This window comes from Garra rufa, chromosome 21, assembly GCF_049309525.1.
Source record: "Garra rufa chromosome 21, GarRuf1.0, whole genome shotgun sequence".
NCBI classification, from domain to species: Eukaryota; Metazoa; Chordata; class Actinopteri; order Cypriniformes; family Cyprinidae; genus Garra; species Garra rufa.
In genome coordinates this window covers 7,770,206-7,789,474 of record NC_133381.1, presented here as the reverse complement: position 1 = coordinate 7,789,474, position 19,269 = coordinate 7,770,206, and the positions used below count along the sequence as shown (strand labels likewise).

At 33.0% G+C, this 19,269-nt stretch overlaps 1 protein-coding gene across 1 annotated transcript in view; it reads right to left on the bottom strand.

The window, feature by feature from the left end:
* LOC141296285 (neuronal PAS domain-containing protein 3-like) overlaps window positions 1-18,008 on the bottom strand; it is a 55,568-nt gene extending 37,560 nt beyond the window's left edge. Inside the window, exon 1 of the mRNA XM_073827547.1 lies at window positions 17,780-18,008. Coding sequence (XP_073683648.1) covers window positions 17,780-18,008 — 229 coding nt within the window. The remainder of the gene's footprint in view (window positions 1-17,779) is intronic.
* Window positions 18,009-19,269: the final 1,261 nt, after the last annotated feature.

Sequence of the window (19,269 nt, the reverse complement as noted above, 5' to 3'; positions counted from 1 at the left end):
TGTCACACAGTTAAACTCGACAACAATAATAAAATAAAAGGAAAACAGGCATCAAAGGTCCCGTATTTTTCATACAAAGCTATTTGTTGCAGTAAAACATAAAAATGTATTATTATTTGTATATTTAACTTTCATGTAGCCCTAAACCTCACTTTCCTCTGTAGAAGACAAAACGAGATGTTTTGAAAAATGTTCAAACTGATCAAAAAGGAGTTAAAGAATTTATTAATTTTCTGATCATTTACTGACCCCCATGTCATCCAGGATGTCTTTCTTTCTTCAGTCGAGAAGAAGTTAAGGTTTTTGAGGAAAACATTACAGGATATTTATTTGTATTTATTTTATTGGTTTTACTTAACAACAAAAATATGGACAGATAATTATTTAAAAATTATGCATTCTAGTAATTAAATTATTGAATTATGATATTGTGCATTATTAAAAACATTGAAAATGGTTTTAAATTATTTGAAAACATTTTTTTTAAATCAAAAGATAAAAAAATTACAAAATATATTTTATAACAAAATATTTAAATTAAATAAAAAAAGTAAAAGCCATGAATGTCTATTAAATAGACTACTATTGTGTAAGTATCATAATCTTACTTTTGTTTTATTCTCAGCAGTAGATAATACATTTAGTTTATTTAGTTGTAGTTATTTTACTACTCAAAAGAAAATTACTATTATTATTTTTTATTTACATGTATAATTTTTTTCTTATTTTTTCTAAACACACACACACACACACACACACACACACACACACACACACACACACACACACACACACACATATTATGTATTCCAGTAAGGGAATTACTGCGTTTAGATATTGTACATTATTTAAAAAATATATTTTAAAAATGTTTTTAAAAGTAAAACCAAAAAATGTGACTTTTTTAAATGTATTATCCACTACTGAGAATAATATAGAAGATTTTTTATTCTCAGTAGTGGATAATACATTTAAAAAAGTCACATTTTTTGGTTTTACTTAACAACAAATATATGTACATATTTTACTTTTTTTAAATATTTAAAAAATATGTATTATGTATTCATATTTTTACACAAAGCTATTTGTTGCAACAAAACATTTAAAAAAGGTTATTTGTATATGTGACCCTTCAATTTAAAAGGTGATTTTCTCAATATTCTTGAAAAATTTTGCGAATTTTGGCACCAGTTGTAGATTTTCATCTAGTTGTATTTTGGCCAAACACTGCCCTTTTGAAGCTGCATCGAAACTAGAGGACAAGTAAATGATGACAAGATGCTCATTTTTAAGTTTACATATACCTTTAAGTGGGTTTTTAGGCAAATTGTTCGCAAGGCAAAGGACGAATAAAGATCAGCGCACTTCCTCTGAGCTTTTCCTGAACGTAAAGATCGGCCAGGATTGATGGGCATTTTTAAATCAAGTTATGTTCTAGCAAGAGTCTTAATTTAAGGCTAAACTTAGGGCCTGGGATAAATGAACACATCAGATGATTAAAAACATTTGTCTTAGCGAGCAGGCCGGTCCCTTATTTATGGTGGCTAGTTCATCACGACGCCCAGCTCGGAGCCTTTGACAGTGAATCTATCTGATGAAGCGATAGGCACTTTCATAATTACGGAGTAAGTTATGACGTTTTCCCTCAAGCACGCAAAATTAACAAGCATTATGTCTTTTACTTACAACTAGAAGGATCGTTACGACACCAGTGCTGTAAAGGCTACAGAGCAGGCTGTTTACATGCATGTCAAACATATGCAACATAAAAATAATCTACATGGTGTAGGAAAGGGGAAAAATTACACTTTCTATTCTATTCTATTCTATTCTATTCTATTCTATTCTATTCTATTCTATTCTATTCTATTCTATTCTATTCTACTCTATTCTATTCAAAAAAAGAAGAAAAAGAAAACACATCAAACTTACATTTACTGTGAGAGTAGATAGTATAGAGATATGCTCCAGTGTTATTTAGTACTACTGAAATACTGTTATAGTTTTTGATAATAATTTTATTTTTTAGTTAGATTCAGTTATTTTTATATTTATTTTTCACTTTAATTTTTTTTTCACATTTTTGCTTTGTGTTTTTATTAGTTTTCTTTTTAAATATAAATATATAGCTATCATTATGTTTAGTGTTTAGTTTATTCAATTCTAGTTATTTTAGTACTTAAAAAAATCTTTTTTTTTTTAGTTTTCAATTTTATTTAAACGTATGTTTTTAATTTTTCTTATTTTATTTAAACATTTTTATTTATATGTATTTATTTTTTTATTGGTTTTACTTAACAAAATTTTTTTTTAAATTATGTATTGTAGTAATGGAATTTTTGCATTATGATATCGTACATTATTTAAAAAAATATTTTAAAATGGTTTAAAATTATTTTAAAACATTATTATTCCAAAAATCAACAGATCAAATAATTATAAAATATATTTCATAATAAAAAAGTAAGTTTAATGTAATGTAAAAGCCATGAGACTTTTATTGTCTCTTATGTATCATAATCTTACTATTATTTTATATTCAGTAGTGGATAATACATTTAAAAAAGTCACATTTTTAGTTTTAGTTTATTTAGTTTTAGTTATTTTAATACTTAAAAGAAAATGAAATGAAAGTTTTTTAATTTTTTTTTTATTTAAATGTATATTTTTTCATATTTTATTAAAATTTGTACATTTATATTTTTTTATTTTATTGGTTTTACTTAAAATATGGACACAAAATTATTTTAGAAAATGTTATAGTAATGGAATTATTGCATTATGATATCATGCATTATTTTAAATAAATTTTTTGGTTTCAAATTATTGTAATAATATCATATACATATCATTTTTCAAAAAAAAAAATCATTATAAAAAGTACATTTAATGTAATGTAAAAGCCATGACTGTTTATTAAATACACTATTATTGTCTATTAAGTATCATATTATTTTAATTTTTAGTTATTTTAGTACTTAAAATAAAATAAAATTTATTTTTAGTTTTTAAAAAATATTTTTTATATTTATTTAAATGTATACTTTATTTCTTATGTTATTTTAAACATTTTTATTTATATTTATTTATTTACTGGGTTAATTTGACAACAAAAACATAGACATAATTATTTAAAAAAATATTCTAGTAATGGAATTATTGCATTATTATATTGTAGATTATTTAAAAATATTTTAAAATGGTTTTGAATTATTTATTTAATTATTTTTTAAATTTATTTAATTAAACATTATTATTCAAAAAAATCAAAAGATCCAACAATTACAAAACATATTGATATACAAAATATTAAATAGACCATTATTTTATTTTCATTCTCAGCAGCAGAAAATAAAAAAGTCACTTTTTATTGTCAGCACTCCAGCCTTATGTTAGCAATTCTACCATGCCACAATTCCGACCGCCTACAAACCAACAGATTTGTTTACAATTACCAAACAATCAATCATAAATGTCTTCATATTATGTCATTATCACAACAAAAAAACACAAGGCAGTTCCAAGGATTGTCGTGTGCATGAGTGTGTGCGTTTCACACCTCTGTAACTCATCCTGTGGGATTCTCATGAGTAATAAAACGACAACAGTAACACACATTGGACGGAGCTCAACACACCAGCTCCTCCTGCTCATCTCCACAGCGGCTACGGCAAAAAACTCCCCATCTGCCATCTGTGATTGGAGCCCGCCACTGGAAAAATCACACCGCAAATCTGTGAATCTGCGTCCCAGTCATGCCTGGCGTAATAGACGCTACTGGAAAACAAATACACATGTTTTACTCACAATAGCCACCTGCACTGCCGCAACACCGCGTTTGTATTTACAGCTGAGACGAGGAGACAACCTGAGCGTCTGATTTGGCCTGATTTGGTCTATAGATAAGGAGACAAAACATCACAGCAGACACCGATGTTTGTTTTAATTAAATGCACTCCTTCGCTGACAGAAACGCAGATGGACAAAAGAATCGGATTTGCATTCTTAATCAAAACGAGGCGTGCGGCAGAATAAACAGATCTGACGCTTCGCGGGAAAACAAACTCAAGCTGTGGCCGTGCTTTAATTGTTAGAAAACGCATCTATAGTATAGCCGAACTGCTGAAACTTATCCTTCCTCTCTGGGTTGATATTAACATAGCAGGCCGGTCTGTGTATCTGCAGACGTCTGCTTCGGAAAGCTGCTCTGTTTGGATGGAGGCCAGACGGGATGATCTGGCTGGCCAGTATTAAACGTGTCAGCATAAGATCTCTGAGCTCCTGTGGCTCTTAACATTTGTTAGCTCTAGACAGATCAGTCACGAGCAAACCCTAGGAGCTTCACTGCTGTTTACTGTCTACATAGGCAGCATTTACTGGAGGAAATGCAACTGATTTGAAAGCTGTTCTTGGGAAGCAAATTACAATTAAATTTATAGTAATTGCGACTTTTTATCTCACAATTCTGACTTTTTTTCTTAGAATTATGTGATACAATATCGCAATTCAGATTTTTTCTCAGATGTGAGATATTAACTCACAATTGTGTTATAAAGTAAAAATTGTAAGATATAAACTCGCAATTCTGAGAAATTAAGTGTGTTATAAATTCGCAAAAAGTGAGTTATTAAGTCAGAATTGGGAGATATAAATTCGCAATTTTGAGAAATAAACTCACAATTCTGAGAAATTAAGTCAGAATTGCAAATTATTAAGTCAGAACTGATATAAACTCGCAATTCTGAAAACATATCAAAATTGGACATTTAAAGTTTATATCTCACAATCCTGAGGAAAAAAGTCAGAATTGCAAATTTTTATTCTGCAATTCTGACTTTATTGCTTGTAATTGAGTTTATATCTCTCAGTTGTGACTTTAGAACTCACAGTTCTGAGATTATATCATGCAATTCTGACTTTTTTTCTTGCAATTGTTAGTATATCTCACAATTCTGAGAAAAAAAAGTCAGAATTGTGAGTTTTTCTTGTAATTCTGACTTTATTTCTTGCAATTTTTAGTTTTTATCTCGCAATTCTGACTTTATTGCTCGCAACTGAGTTTATATCTCGCAGTTATGACTTTAGAACTCACAGTTGTGAGTTTATATCATGCAATTCTGACTTTTTTCTTGCAATTTTAAGTTTATATCTCACAATTCTGAGAAAAAAGTCAGAATTGTTAGTTTTTATCTTGTAATTCTGACTTTATTTCTTACAGTTGAGTTTATATCTTGCAATTCTGACTTTATAACTCACTGTTGTGAGTTTATATCATGCAATTTCCACTCTATTTCTTGCAATTGTTAGTTTATATCTCACAATTCTGAGAAAAAAGTCAGTTTTTATCTAGCAATTCTGACTTTATTTCTCGCAAATGTGAGTTTTTATCTTGTAATTCTGACTATTTCTTGCAATTGAGTTTATATCATGCAATTCTGACTTTTTTTCTTACAATTGTTAGTATATCTTACAATTCTGAGAAAAAAAGTCAGAATTGTGAGTTTTTCTTGTAATTCTGACTTTATTTCTTGCAATTTTTAGTTTTTATCTCGCAATTCTGACTTTATTGCTCGCAACTGAGTTTATATCTCGCAGTTATGACTTTAGAACTCACAGTTGTGAGTTTATATCATGCAATTCTGAGTTTTTTTCTTGCAATTTTAAGTTTATATCTCACAATTCTGAGAAAAAAAGTCAGAATTGTAAGTTTTTATCTTGTAATTCTGACTTTATTTCTTACAATTGAGTTTATATCTTGCAATTCTGACTTTATAACTCACTGTTGTGAGTTTATATCATGCAATTTCCACTCTATTTCTTGCAATTGTTAGTTTATATCTCACAATTCTGAGAAAAAAGTCAGTTTTTATCTAGCAATTCTGACTTTATTTCTCGCAAATGTGAGTTTTTATCTTGTAATTCTGACTTTATTTCTTGCAATTGAGTTTATATCTCACAGTTCTCTTTAAAACTTGCAGTTGTGAGTTTATATCATGCAATTCTGACAGTTGCAAGTTTATATCTCACAATCCTGAGAAAAAAGTAAGACTTGTTTCCATATTGGCAAGTCATTTTATTGTTTTTGAAAGAAGTCTTTTATGCTCATCATAGCTGCAATTATTTAATCAAAAATACAGTAAAAATAGTAATTTTGTGCAATATTATTACAATTTCAAATAACTACTTTCTACTTTAATATATTATAAAATATGTGTGATATCTGTGATCGAAGCTGAATTTTCAGCATCATTAGTCCAGTCTTCATTTATTTCATTAATAGTTTTTTATTTGTACCATTATGAATGTCTTTATTGTCACCTTTAATCAACTGAATGCATCCTTGCTGAATAAAAGTATTAATTTCTTTAAAATTTAAATGAATTAACCCAGTAGTGCACAATAATAAATTTTGTTATTGCAAATTGAAATATTGAAATTTTGAAACTTATTGCAAATTTTATGCATTATGCCTTTAAGATGTTTATATCAATTTTAAGCTGTTAAATCAGTCTTTTTTTCAGTAATCATGCACAATTAGACCAAAATAAAAATAAAAAAGGTACTAAAATCTGTTTGTCTGGTTGTCACATGATTACGGGAGATAAAATTAGGCTCTTCTAGTGTAGCATGCACACACTCACCCCCCTCTATTGCCTCTCAGAAGGGTGAAGTATTTGGGCTCTGAAAGTGAGATGAATTGAAGAAATGTCAGATGGGTTCAAACGTGACCCCATTGGCTGGGTCAGCCTGAATAAAATCAATATGTTTGAGCCGCAGACCTCAAGAACTTCAGATTTCAATTAAAACTCCTCCAATAGTTTTGGTCATGTGATCACTCCTGACCCCATTGATATCCCATTTTCCCAGAATCCAGGTGTTTGTGAGACTACGTGGACTACATCTTAACAGTTCTAGCATCATTTGTTTGCAAATACCACTTGGTTTGATATTGCAATGCAATGACATCCTTACAAACTTATGTTTCCAAATACCTAGTGTAAGAAGAATCAGAATGCTGCATAGCAAACACACACACAAAATTTAAACTACACGAGTATCTAAAATTGTGTGTGAAAGCATTAAGAAACACAGCATCTGACAGGTTTGTTAGGCTAATGTGTGCCGTCGGTGAGCGCTAATCCCATTATTTGTATTCTGAGCCAGCGCTAACTGCTTGTGTGACCCTAACTCTTCTCAAGGACACTTCTCTATATGTGCCAAACACCTACGATGGAGCGGGATTCACCTGGGAGGATTCTGGGTAATGCAGACCACAGAATCCCCTAATGACCCAGACAGTGGACAGCAGCCGTTGAGGTCAGTGACCTCGGCTAGATGCCTCTGGTGTCCTTAGAGCCCCGCGGCTGAATGAAACTCAACACATTTCCTAGCAAAAAGACTGTGGAAAATAATCATTACACTGACACTAAACTATGGTACTATACTACTACAAAAATATTAAAGCTATAGGATATTACAAAACAAAAAAACAAAAAAACCAATTGGAAATAAAATGAAAAAAAGGTTCAAATGCTCACTGATGCTCCAGAAGTAAAATCGATGCATTATAAAAGTCCGGGGGGGGGGGGGGGGTGAAAACTTTTGAACAGAATGAATATGTGTAAATTTTTCTTATTTTGCCTAAATATCATATTTTTTTTCATTTAGAACTGCCTTTCAGAAGCTACAGAAGATGCTTACATGTTTCCCAGAAGACAAAATAAGTAAAATTTACCCTGATCTTCAAATTCCAAAAGTTTTCACCCCCTGGCTCCTAATGCATTGTGTTTCCTTCTGAAGCATCAGTGAGCATTTGAACCTTCTGTAATAGTTGCATACGAGTCCCTCAGAAGTCCTCAGTGTGAAGACATTGATCTCAAAACCATACAGTCATTGTTGGAAAGAGTTCAAATTCACAAAAATGCTGAAAAACCAAAGAATTTGTGGGACCTGAAGGATTTTTCTGAAGAACAGCAGGCAGTTTAACTGTTCAGGACAAACTTATGTAAACTTTTGAACGGGGTCTACATGTCTTTTATGTGAAATATCTTTTTCAGGTCAGTACTAAATAATAAATAACATGCATTTTGTATGATCTCTTTTATTTTGGTAAAATAATTACCAATTTGCAGATTCTGCAAGGTGTATGTAAACGTTTGACTTTAATTAATTATTTAAAAATTAAATTTAAAAAAAAAATTGTAGTGAAACAAAACTAAGATATTATACATATGATTAAACAGAACAATCTACAGAATATATAAAACAATTCTAAAAATAATATATAAAAAGTATAATATAACATAAAATATTGACAATCCCTGCTAATTATTGTTTACTCTTTTAATTTGTATTAATTCTAGAGCTGTCGATCGATTAATATTTTTTATTCACGATTAATCACATGGTTGTCATGAGTTAACTCACGATTAATCACACATTTTTATCTGTTCTAAATGTACCTTAAATTAATACTTTTTAAAGTTTTTAATACTCTAATCAACATTGGCATGGTCAAATATGGATGCTTTAAGCAAATATGTGTTTATTATCAGTGAAACCATACTCGACATAGAGCATGAAGACTAACTTGTTTCAAATGTCATAGACGTTTTTCAAATAACTTGTTCATGTCTATTAGACACATGAAAAAAAGAACATAGAAACACCAGGTTCCCATTACTTCTCTTTCTTTGCACTGAGCAATTTACTTCCACAAGCCTGTTTACATTATTTGTCGGACAGAGCAGCTCACTTCTTTTGAACATGCAAAATGTACATTTATTATTACATTTCTTTGCCTCTCAGTGCCCACATACTGTAATCTGATGCAGCCAAGTTCTCAACAAAACTGTTTCCATTGTTTTGATTTAATATTTCTGTTATCAGACAACCAAAGTAATATGAAATAATAACTGAAAAAAATCCTGAATTATGTTCATGATTCTATCACTGAAAAGAATCATTTACCAGCATCTGGACATAAGTCACTATTCCCTGCATTATTATTGTTGTTTTTAACTTCCTGTTTGAATGCCTTCACGATCCTTTGACTTTTTAGGAGTTTAGCCATTTAAAGTTATGTGATCGCAAAAACCTGCTTCTTTTTTTATGTATTGTTTTGGTTATAATGTACTGATTGTAGAGCCTGGTCTCATGAAAATGCGCACTAGCACGACTTTCTGTTTCTATTTGGCGTGCTATTAATAAGCTGAAATTAACTTTGGCGTGCATATGATATGCATGTGTTTGACGTGCATATAATACGCCGTTTTCGCGTGCATACTCGTATGTGGCTTTACGCATCAACTCCACAGCACCAATCCTAATGTAGCCCGACTCCGCTTGCATTCATTAAATACGCACGAAAAAGTGCAAGTACGCAAAAGGATAAATACAGACGTGGCTGCGTACCGGCCCACTTCAAGCACTGGAATGAACATAACATCTGTTTTAACTGAAAGCGCTGCTCCACTGCCGCTCGCTGAACAGAGCAGACGCAGATATAAAGAGAGGGAGGTGCGTGCGCATCGGGAGACCTCGCGCTCGTTCAGAAAAACCGGAGAGACTATATTAGGTTTGTCCAATTATGTGTTTATGTATTGTTGCTAGACACTTTTCGCTAGGTTGGCAACAGTGTGCATCCATTTCTTTAACTATGGGCTAGGTAGTGGGTCAAACAGAAAATGCTGTCCATACATCAATGGAAAGCTTATTTATTCAGCTTTCAGATGATGTATAAATCTCAATTTCAAAAAGCTGACACTGGTTTTGTGGTCCTGGGTCACAAATAGTTTGTGTAAAAAAGTATCGCTATTGACCGCCCCTGCTAGGACAGGCATCTCACTCTAGCCTCATCCTGTTAATTTCAGAAAGCAAGTCTTATCTAACAGTTTTTCAATATGAATATGTGCATTTGTGTGTTTGTGTACAGTAGAGTGTGTGTATGCATGTGAATGTGTGTTGTGCTGGAGGTTTTCCTCTGGTCTGACAGGGGTAGATTCAGAGGCCTTGTGGAAAAGAGCTCTATTTGCATTTCAAATGTCACCCGCAGCAGCAGACACCTGTTAAAGGCTAGAGGAGAATCCACACAAATCAAAGGTCTGACCCTGCGGGAGAGTCCGGATCACCCTGCCCATGGGCGACTGCTGCTCTGGACGCCCTGAGACGGCCGCTCGGCCCTGCGCTGGGACCCGACGCTCCTCACACAATGTTCTCAGTACATCATCCACACATGCAGCACTGCCAAAGGTTAATTCAGGTGTTTTTTCCCCCCTTTATTTATAGTATCTTGTTCTTTTTATCAATGTTTAATGCCACATCTCTTGTTTCTCAGATATATGTCGGCATACATTATACTGGTCTTCATGTGTCCGTTATAATTGAGGTGAAACCAAAATATATTTTCGCTTATTTAAATGCAAAAAAAAAGTATTTTAAATCAATTTAAATATAAACCAGGACCACAAAAACAGTTTTAAGTAGCAATAGCCCAAATTATTGATTTTTCTTTTATGCCAAAAATCAGGCATAAGGATATTAAGGATATTAAGTAAAGATCATGTTCCATGGAGACATTTTGTAAATTTCCTACCGCAAATATATCAAAACTTAATTTTTAAATAGTAATATGCATTGCTAAGAACTTTATATGGACAACTTTGAAGGCAAATTTCTCAATATTTTTTTGCACCCTCAGATTCCATTTTTTCAATTATTGTCCTATCCTAACAAACCATACATCAAAGGAAAGCTTACATATTAAACCTTCAGATGATGTATAAATGTCAATTTAAAAAAAATGACTTTGACTGGTTTTATGGTCCAGGGTCACAAATGTGCATATACTGTACATATACAATTTAACAACACTAAGAAGGCTCGACACACCATGAAACTTTGCTCGAAGTATCGCCTGGGTCTCTACACATGAACTCCAGCATTGAGAACATTGTTTGTGTACACACAGTTTACTAAAAAGAAAGGTTTTGAACAACTCACTTTCACTGTTTGGGTTTCCGCTCGCGGCCGTCTTGCCAGTCAAGAAGTGTTGATCTCCGAATGCGAGGATGGATAGCTCCTAAAGCATATTCCCATATAAATGCACGGCTAATTTGTTGTTTTGTTGCAAGTGAAAAACAATATTAACCTTCTAGTTGTAAAAAGAGCCTCATATATGTCTAATATTTCGTCCTATGGAGTCCATTCATTCGCATTCGGAGATCGACACCTCTTGACTGGCAAGACGGCTGCGAGCGGAAACCCAAACAGTGAAAGTGAGTTGTTCAAAAACTTTCTTTTTATTAAACTCTGTGTACACAAACAATGTTCTCAATGCTGGAGTTCATGTGTAGAGACCCAGGCGATACTTCGAGCAAAGTTTCATGGTGTGTCGAGCCTTCTTAGTGTTGTAAAATTATCGATTTTGATGCGCTCAAATGTATGCCCCTAGTACTCCCATTCACCGGCCATTGACCACAAAACGAAATCACGGTCAATCTCAAAAATGGCTCGTTTGTCGTAATTATGATTTTAGATATAAGTTGGTCTCGTTTACAGTAAAAAAAAAACAGCCCAGGTTGCATTTTGGCAACAGTTATCCTTTAAATAGCTTTAGTGTAGATTAAAGTGAAGCTAAAAACTGTAGTTTAACTACACTTTTTATAGTAGTTTTCTCAACATTTAGATGTATTTTTACATTTAATCATTTAGCAGACACTTTTATCCAAAGCTACTTACAAATGAGGATAAAATAAGCAATTAAACCAACAAAAGGACAATAATATGGTAAAGGCTGTGACAAGTCCCAGTTAGTCTAACACAGTATGCATAGCAACTTTTTAAAAATAAATAAATAGAATAAAAAATGGAAGAGAGAAAGAACAGAAAGTGCTATTAATGGGTCAAGTGTTGACAAAAAGCCAACACTTGAACTACTACAAAAAAACAAATAATCCAAAAAAAAATCACAAATTCAAAAATGAAGACTGTCTGAAATAAAGTGATGAATCACACCTCCAATTTAAAAGATTTCTCCTTTGTTAGCCATTCGATAAACATCGCTCCTTTAAAACGAATGAATAGGTTTAAGGAACTGTAACTAAAAGCGGTGCGGCGAATGATGTGCTCTCTGTGCCAGAGCCGATTGGACAGATGTCACAGGAGCACGCGTCTGTTTCCAAATTCATCTCATTGCAAATGAAGCTTGAATCGTTTTCTTTTATTAATGCACAAACGGGGGGCTGCTTTTCACGCTCATCAAAAGCCTCTTGTTGACAAACAGCAGGATTACGATCTTCAAGAAAAATACCGCCGTCTTTACCGCTTTATTGCCGGCGTGTCGTGCCCTTGAAAGAAAGAGAGAGAGAGATGGAGCTGGCGATGAGGGGAAAACACGCTCTCCCTTCTGAACTGCCAGATATTTAAAATAGGCTGTTGATAACACAATTTACTCTGCAGGTTGAGCAGATGAAAAAAGTGACATCATAAGCAGAAAGAAGGGGAACAAGGAGCGTAGAGGCAGGACACACACACACACACACACACACACACACACACACACACACACACACATGAGGTGACAGCAGGTGAAACGCTTGACTCCACCTTAAACACCGCTCAGCCTGCCGTTCATTCAGAGGGAAAGAAAAATAGAGCACGAGAGGGAGATTTCGTGTCCCAAGGAGGACTATAATACCTGGAGAAAGATAACTATTAGCATTGCCATTCATCTTAATGACAGTAGCGCGGCTGGCGCACAGATGTGACGCCGAAGACAGCAGACAGGGAAATATAAAAGTCAAGAAGCAGAAAGAATTATGACAGCTAAAACATTTACAATAATATAATGAAAAGTTACTAAAATTTTTTATAAAAAATCTTTTTGTCTTTAGATGATGTAGTTGCCTTATCTAACAGCAGGGGCGGACTGTCCCATGCTAACCAGCCAAGTCTCAGAGACATTTTTTTTTTTACAGTTTTTGTAATTCATGCCAAAGAGAATCATCACTACAAGCAAATCTCAATGCTGCGGAGTCCCTAAGGGGACATGGTGATGGAAAAAAGTAAGAGATTTAAATGCTTTTGTGCCCTTTCACTAAACTCTTGCATTAGCCCAAAATGTTGCATTCCCTCCCAAAACATTTGCATTCTCCAGAAAAATGTGTTGGTTCACAAAACATTTAAATTCTCTCACAAAACATTTGCATTCTAATTGCATTTTCTTGTAAAAGTAGTGCATTCCACCAAGAAACTTTTCACTCCCTTGGACCACAAAACCAATCTTACGTAACACGGGTATATTTGTAGCAATAGCCAACAATACATAGGTGTCAATTTTTTTTTTATGCCAAAAATCATTAGGACATTAAGTAAAAATCATGTTCCATGAAGATATTTTGTTCATTTTTGATTAGTATTATGCATTTCTAAAAACTTCATTTGGACAACTTTAAAGGCGATTTTCTCAGTATTTAGATTTTTTTGCACCCTCAGATTCCAGATTTGAGTTATATCTCAGCCAACAATTGTCTTATCCTAACAAACCATACATCAATGGAGAGCTTATTAAAAAAAAAAATTATCCTTATGGTTTTGTGGTCCAGGGTCACATTTGCGTTCTTTCACAAAAGTATTGCATTCCCCCAAGAAACTCTGCAGTTGCAAAAAAATTGCATTCCTTTACAAAAATATTGACTTCTCTTACAAACCTATTGCATTCTCTAGCTAAAGTATTGTTTTCTCAAGAAACATTGTGTTTGCTCACAAAATATTTGCATTCTGTCTTAAAACATTTGTTTTCTCTTGCAAAAGTACTAAAATCGTTTTTTTTCTCCCATCTTTTATTACTTTCATCACAAAAATGTTGAAAGTGAATACAAAGTTTCTTTGGGAAATGCAATGAGTTTTGCGAGATAAAAAAGTTTTATAAAGTAAATTTCCTTGCATCTGTTTTTTTTAAAGCCGTTTCCACCACTGAATAACATTTTTTTTTAAAGGTAATTGCGACTATTTTTAGATCGCAATTGTGAGATATAAACTTGCAGTTGTGAGAAAAACTCATATTTTTGAGATTTAAACTCGCAATTGGGATGAAAAAAGTCAGAATCTTGAGTTTATATCTCGCAATTCTTACTTTTTTCACCTGAACTGCGAGTTTAAATCTCAAAAATATAAGTTCTTCTCGCAATTTAGATGAAAATTTGCAAGGTCAGAAATGCAAGGTATAAACTCTTGATTCTGACTTTTTTCATCTACAAACATGCAATTCTGACATTTTTTTCTCAGAATTGTGAGACATAAACTTGCAATTGCGAGAAAATACTACGATTTGCAAGATTTAAACTTGCAATTTAGAAAAAAAGTCAGAATTGTGAGATACAATCTCGCAATTCTGATTTTTTTTTTAGAATTGAGATATAAACTCACAATTCTGACTTTTTTTCTTAGAATTGAGATATAAAGTCGCAATTCTGACTTTTTCTCAGAATTGTGATGTAAACTCGCAATTCAGATTAAAAAAAGTCAGAATCGCGAGTTTATATCTCAAAAATATGAGACTTTTCTCACAACTCCAAGTATATAAACTCGCAAAATTGTGAGATATAAACTGTTGATTCTAACTTTTTTCATCTGAATTGTGAGTTTAAATCTAAAAAATGTGAGTTTTTCCTCACAACTTCACGTATATAAACTCACTCTGAGATACAAATTTGCAGATGAAAAGATGAAGATGAAACAAGTCAGAACAATGAGTTTATATCTCACAATTCTGACTTTTTTCATGTGAATTGTGAGAAAAACTCACATTTTTAAGATTTAAACTCATAATTAAGACTTTTTTCTCAGAATTGTAAGATATAAACTTGCAATTGCAAGAAAAAACCCAGATTTGCAAGATTTAAACTTGCAGTTTAGATGAAAAAGTAAGAATTGCGTGATAAAATCTCGCAATTCTGACTTTTTTTTTTCAGAATTGTGAGATATAAACTTGCAATTGTGAGAAAAATCTTTTAGCCCACAATTCAGACTAAAAAAGTCAGAATTGCGAGATACAAACTCGCAATTCTGACTTTTTCATCTGAATTGCAAACTTGCAATTGCGAGAGAAAAAACTCGTATTTGTGAGATTTTAGCTCACAATTCAGATGAAAAAAGTCAGAATTGTGAGATTTAAGATTTGAGATAAAAAGGCACAGTTAACTTAAATTAACTAAACTAAAAATTTTATTCAGTGGCAAAAATGGGCTTCCATACGCTTTAGAGGCAAACTTGCTATGTAGATGACATCTAGGTATCGCATGAATGGGTTTAAAACACACTTTTATCCATATAATTAAATTCCCCTACACACTTCTTGTACAGTGTGTGTCTCTGGTCCTCATAACTTATAAATGAATGAAGCTGATGTGACAAGACCATGGTGCCCTTTTTCTGATTGTAAAGCACATCTTTAATGATTCTGTGTATACACAAATAAATCTCAGCATCAGACCAACCCTCTAACCATTAAAGACCCTCTCATTCACTCTCACTGAGAAATTAACACTCAAACACACACACACACACACACACACACACACACACACACACACACACACACACACACACACACACACACACTTGGAGTCTGCCAGTGTGAAATTTTTGCCTGGCTAGAAAAAAAAGAAAAAAAGAGAAAGAAAACGCCACGAAAAGGACAAAACCACAAATGTGGAACTTCAATTAATTTAAAGCTCCAATCAGCAAAGAATAAATCCTTGGCAGATCTAATTACTGAAGCTCTCGGAAGACCCGCGCCGACCAGCCAATCTCCCTCATGTTTGAACAGCTTGATGAACTCGGGGACTGATGGATATCAAGTCATTTTGTTTAATTTATAAATGGATTTTCCCCTAATACTTAAATTATCATCAGTACAACACAATGAAAATGGGAACATTTGGAAGGCAAAGTCTATAAGAGCCCTGAAAGGAATTCCAATGAGGAATGTCACCTCTTTTCATCCCTGCTATACAATTCGTCTAATTAAATTCGGGAGCAGGGTAAGCCTGTGTTACAGTGCTGCCGCCACACGGGCCGCCCCTCGAGAGATCAGGGCCGAGCGGAAGACACTCATCAGGCATATCATGTCACACATGCCATTAACACACACATGGAAGCTTTTGGCAACCGCAGCCTCTGAGCATCACATTGACTGTTTGGTGAAACATATCTACAACACTAACCTCAGAAAGAAACATGGCTTTGGGTATAAATAAATAAACAGGCAAGCAAAGAAATAAATAACTAAATAAAGAACACACAAAACAAATAATACAGCCTGAATCTGAGGCCTCAAGATCACTGGATGGAAGCATTAGTGTACTACATGAGTTGCAAATGTTTCTTTTTAAGCTAAAGTGCTAAAGTGGTTGGTATTAACAGTTGGTACGAAACCAATGACAAGGACTCTGATGTGAAGCAGAATTGTTCACCACTGAGTGAATCAGAATCAAGTATTCCAAAATAAAATAAAATAAAATAAAGTCTAAAAATTCCAAAATAAAATATTGAAATAATTACATAATTAAATAATATTAAACAAAAGACTATAAAAAATATTTTATAAATGTGTGTTCAAGGTCTCTGATGTGTTGTTGAATTGTTCACCAATGAGTCAATTAGAATGAAGTATTCAAAAATAAATAAAATAAATAAATAAAATAAAATCTAAAAAGGCCAAAATAAAATATTTAAAAAAAATTACATAATTAATAATATTAAGCAAAAGATAATAAATAATAATAAGCCATAAAAAAAGTAAAATAACAGAAATCTGTGTTCAAAATCTCTGTGTGGTCGAATTGATGAAATTTTCCCCAAACAATTATAATCATGTATTCAAAAATAAAATGCCAAAATAAAATAAAATAAAATATAAAAATGCCAAAATAAAATATTAAAACAATTCCATAATTAAATAATATTAAACTAAATATTAATAATAAATAATAATATTTTTAAAATAGTAAAAAAAACTAAAAAAAAAAAACAATTTAAAAGTGCGTTCAAGGTCTCTTATAGTCGAACTGATTAAATTTTCTCCAAACAATTACAATCAAGTGTACAAAAATTATATGAAATAAAATAAAATAAAATAAAATCTAAAAAGGCCAAAATAAAATATTTAAAAAAATTACATAATTAATAATATTAAGCAAAAGATAATAAATAATAATATTTTTTAAATAGTAAAAAATAATATAAATGTTTTCAAGGTCTTTGATGTGTTGTCGAATTGTTCATCAATGAGTCAATTGAAATAAAATAAAATTAAATTAAATTAAATTTAAAAAAATGGTCAAAACAAAATAAAATATTAAAATAATTAAATATTTAAATACTGTTAAACAATAAAAAATATTTGCATTTTTAAATATCGGCTTTGGCTGATAATTTTTTTCTGTTTCGCTGTATCTGTATGTATATATCTGTGGATATTGCCTTTATATCAGCCATCGGCCACCCTGCTCTCTAAGATATCGGCATCAGCTGTCAAAAGAAACTATATCTGTCAACCTCTAATTAAAAATAAATGATTTTTTTTAAGTATTAAACGAAACTAAACTCAAATAATATAAAATAAATAATAACCCAAACTAATGTACAAAATAAATGCACAAAACACAACCCAAGGTTGCCAGTTGCATGCACACAGTGCCAAGTCTATGATGTCTAAACTTCAAACCCTCATGTTCTAACCTGACCAACAAGACCACTCATAGTCACATGATCTTACCTGGCTCAGGTGTCTCAGAGTGAGAGGAAGAGGAGGCAGAGCTGGCCCCGTCCTCGGCCCCGCCGCCCTGAGACAGCAGCCCTCTGCCCGGCGGAAGCTTCATGCCAAGCTGCTCGGCCATCTCCACATGATCGCCCGGATGAACATAGTCAAACACGCTGCTGCCCGTCAGCTCTACCTGCAACAGCACAAACAAGAGCCAGAGAGATGCATTAGTTAAAAACAACATCAAACGTGCTGTTATCAGTATGTGTGCTCCCTGGGAATCAAACCCAAGACCTTGGCGTTGCAAGCGCAATATTCTACCAGCTATCACATAATATATTTCTCAACTGATCATTATTTCATATACACTCACACAGCTAAAAATGTCATGAAACTTTAATTTATATATGATCCTCTGTTTAGCATTATATAAAGACTTTTTATGACTTATTCATGAAGGTTAGTATGAAGTATAGCCCGGCAATCTTTCATGGTGAGCCTAATGTGCTTTTCTGTAACTGTAGCGCAGCTAAAAGCACTTGTGCTCTTTTTATTTTGACTTCAATCCTCCCTCCAGAGGTTTCCTCTGCCTCTTCCTGGCTCTCTCCGAGACACAACTTTCTGCTCTTTAGGGGAGAGAGAGCTCGTCCAAATAATCAATAATTAGCGTGTGCTTGTCTAACCTTTAAACACGCTCATTTACTAAGCGGGGGGGGGGGGAAACGGATTTACTGTTGCTAACTGGGATGACACGAAAAAAACAACAACAACAACAGGCGGTTAAAGTAGCTGCAGCTGTGGTGCTTCTTAAACATGCTATTGTTGTGTTTTGAGTAACGCTGGCCTGCGCTGTTCTGTGATCAGGTCCACGTCTACAGGGACCCGCGGATTACATGAGAATAATCCCTTTAATGTCCTATCCCTCAAAGCAATTTAGTGCTCCACAAATTATTATTCAAGCAGAAACAATGAATAAAGAGACGGGCCGCTGACAGAGACATGGCTCGGGTTATTTCAGCACAATGCTAGAACACTGTAAAAAAAGAATAATGCTGTTGTAGTTGCTCAAGTCAGGATTTAGGGTATTCCTGTTTGAGGATATTACTGCTAATACAGCGTTCTGCTGGCATATGGTCAGAAAGTGATGCATAAAGAAACAAAATGGCTATGCAAGAATAGTTTTAGAGGTGTACATTTAACATCAGATAAGAAAATGTACACACGTCACTGAATAAAAAAAATAAAAAAAAGATACTTTTTATCTCACAATTCTGACTTTTCTTCTTGCAATTACAAGTAATTCAGATTATTTTTCTTTAAAGGAGAACTCCGGTGTGATATTGACCTAAAGTGTATTGAATCATGATACCGAGTGTGAACGTACCTTGCATATTTCATCTCGGTTTGTGTCCAGCCTGTCCGAAATCTGGGGTCAGTTAGCCGATGCTCACAACAGGCTGTCTATGAGAGTGAACAGGGCATCGGAAAAGCCATGTAAATAAATC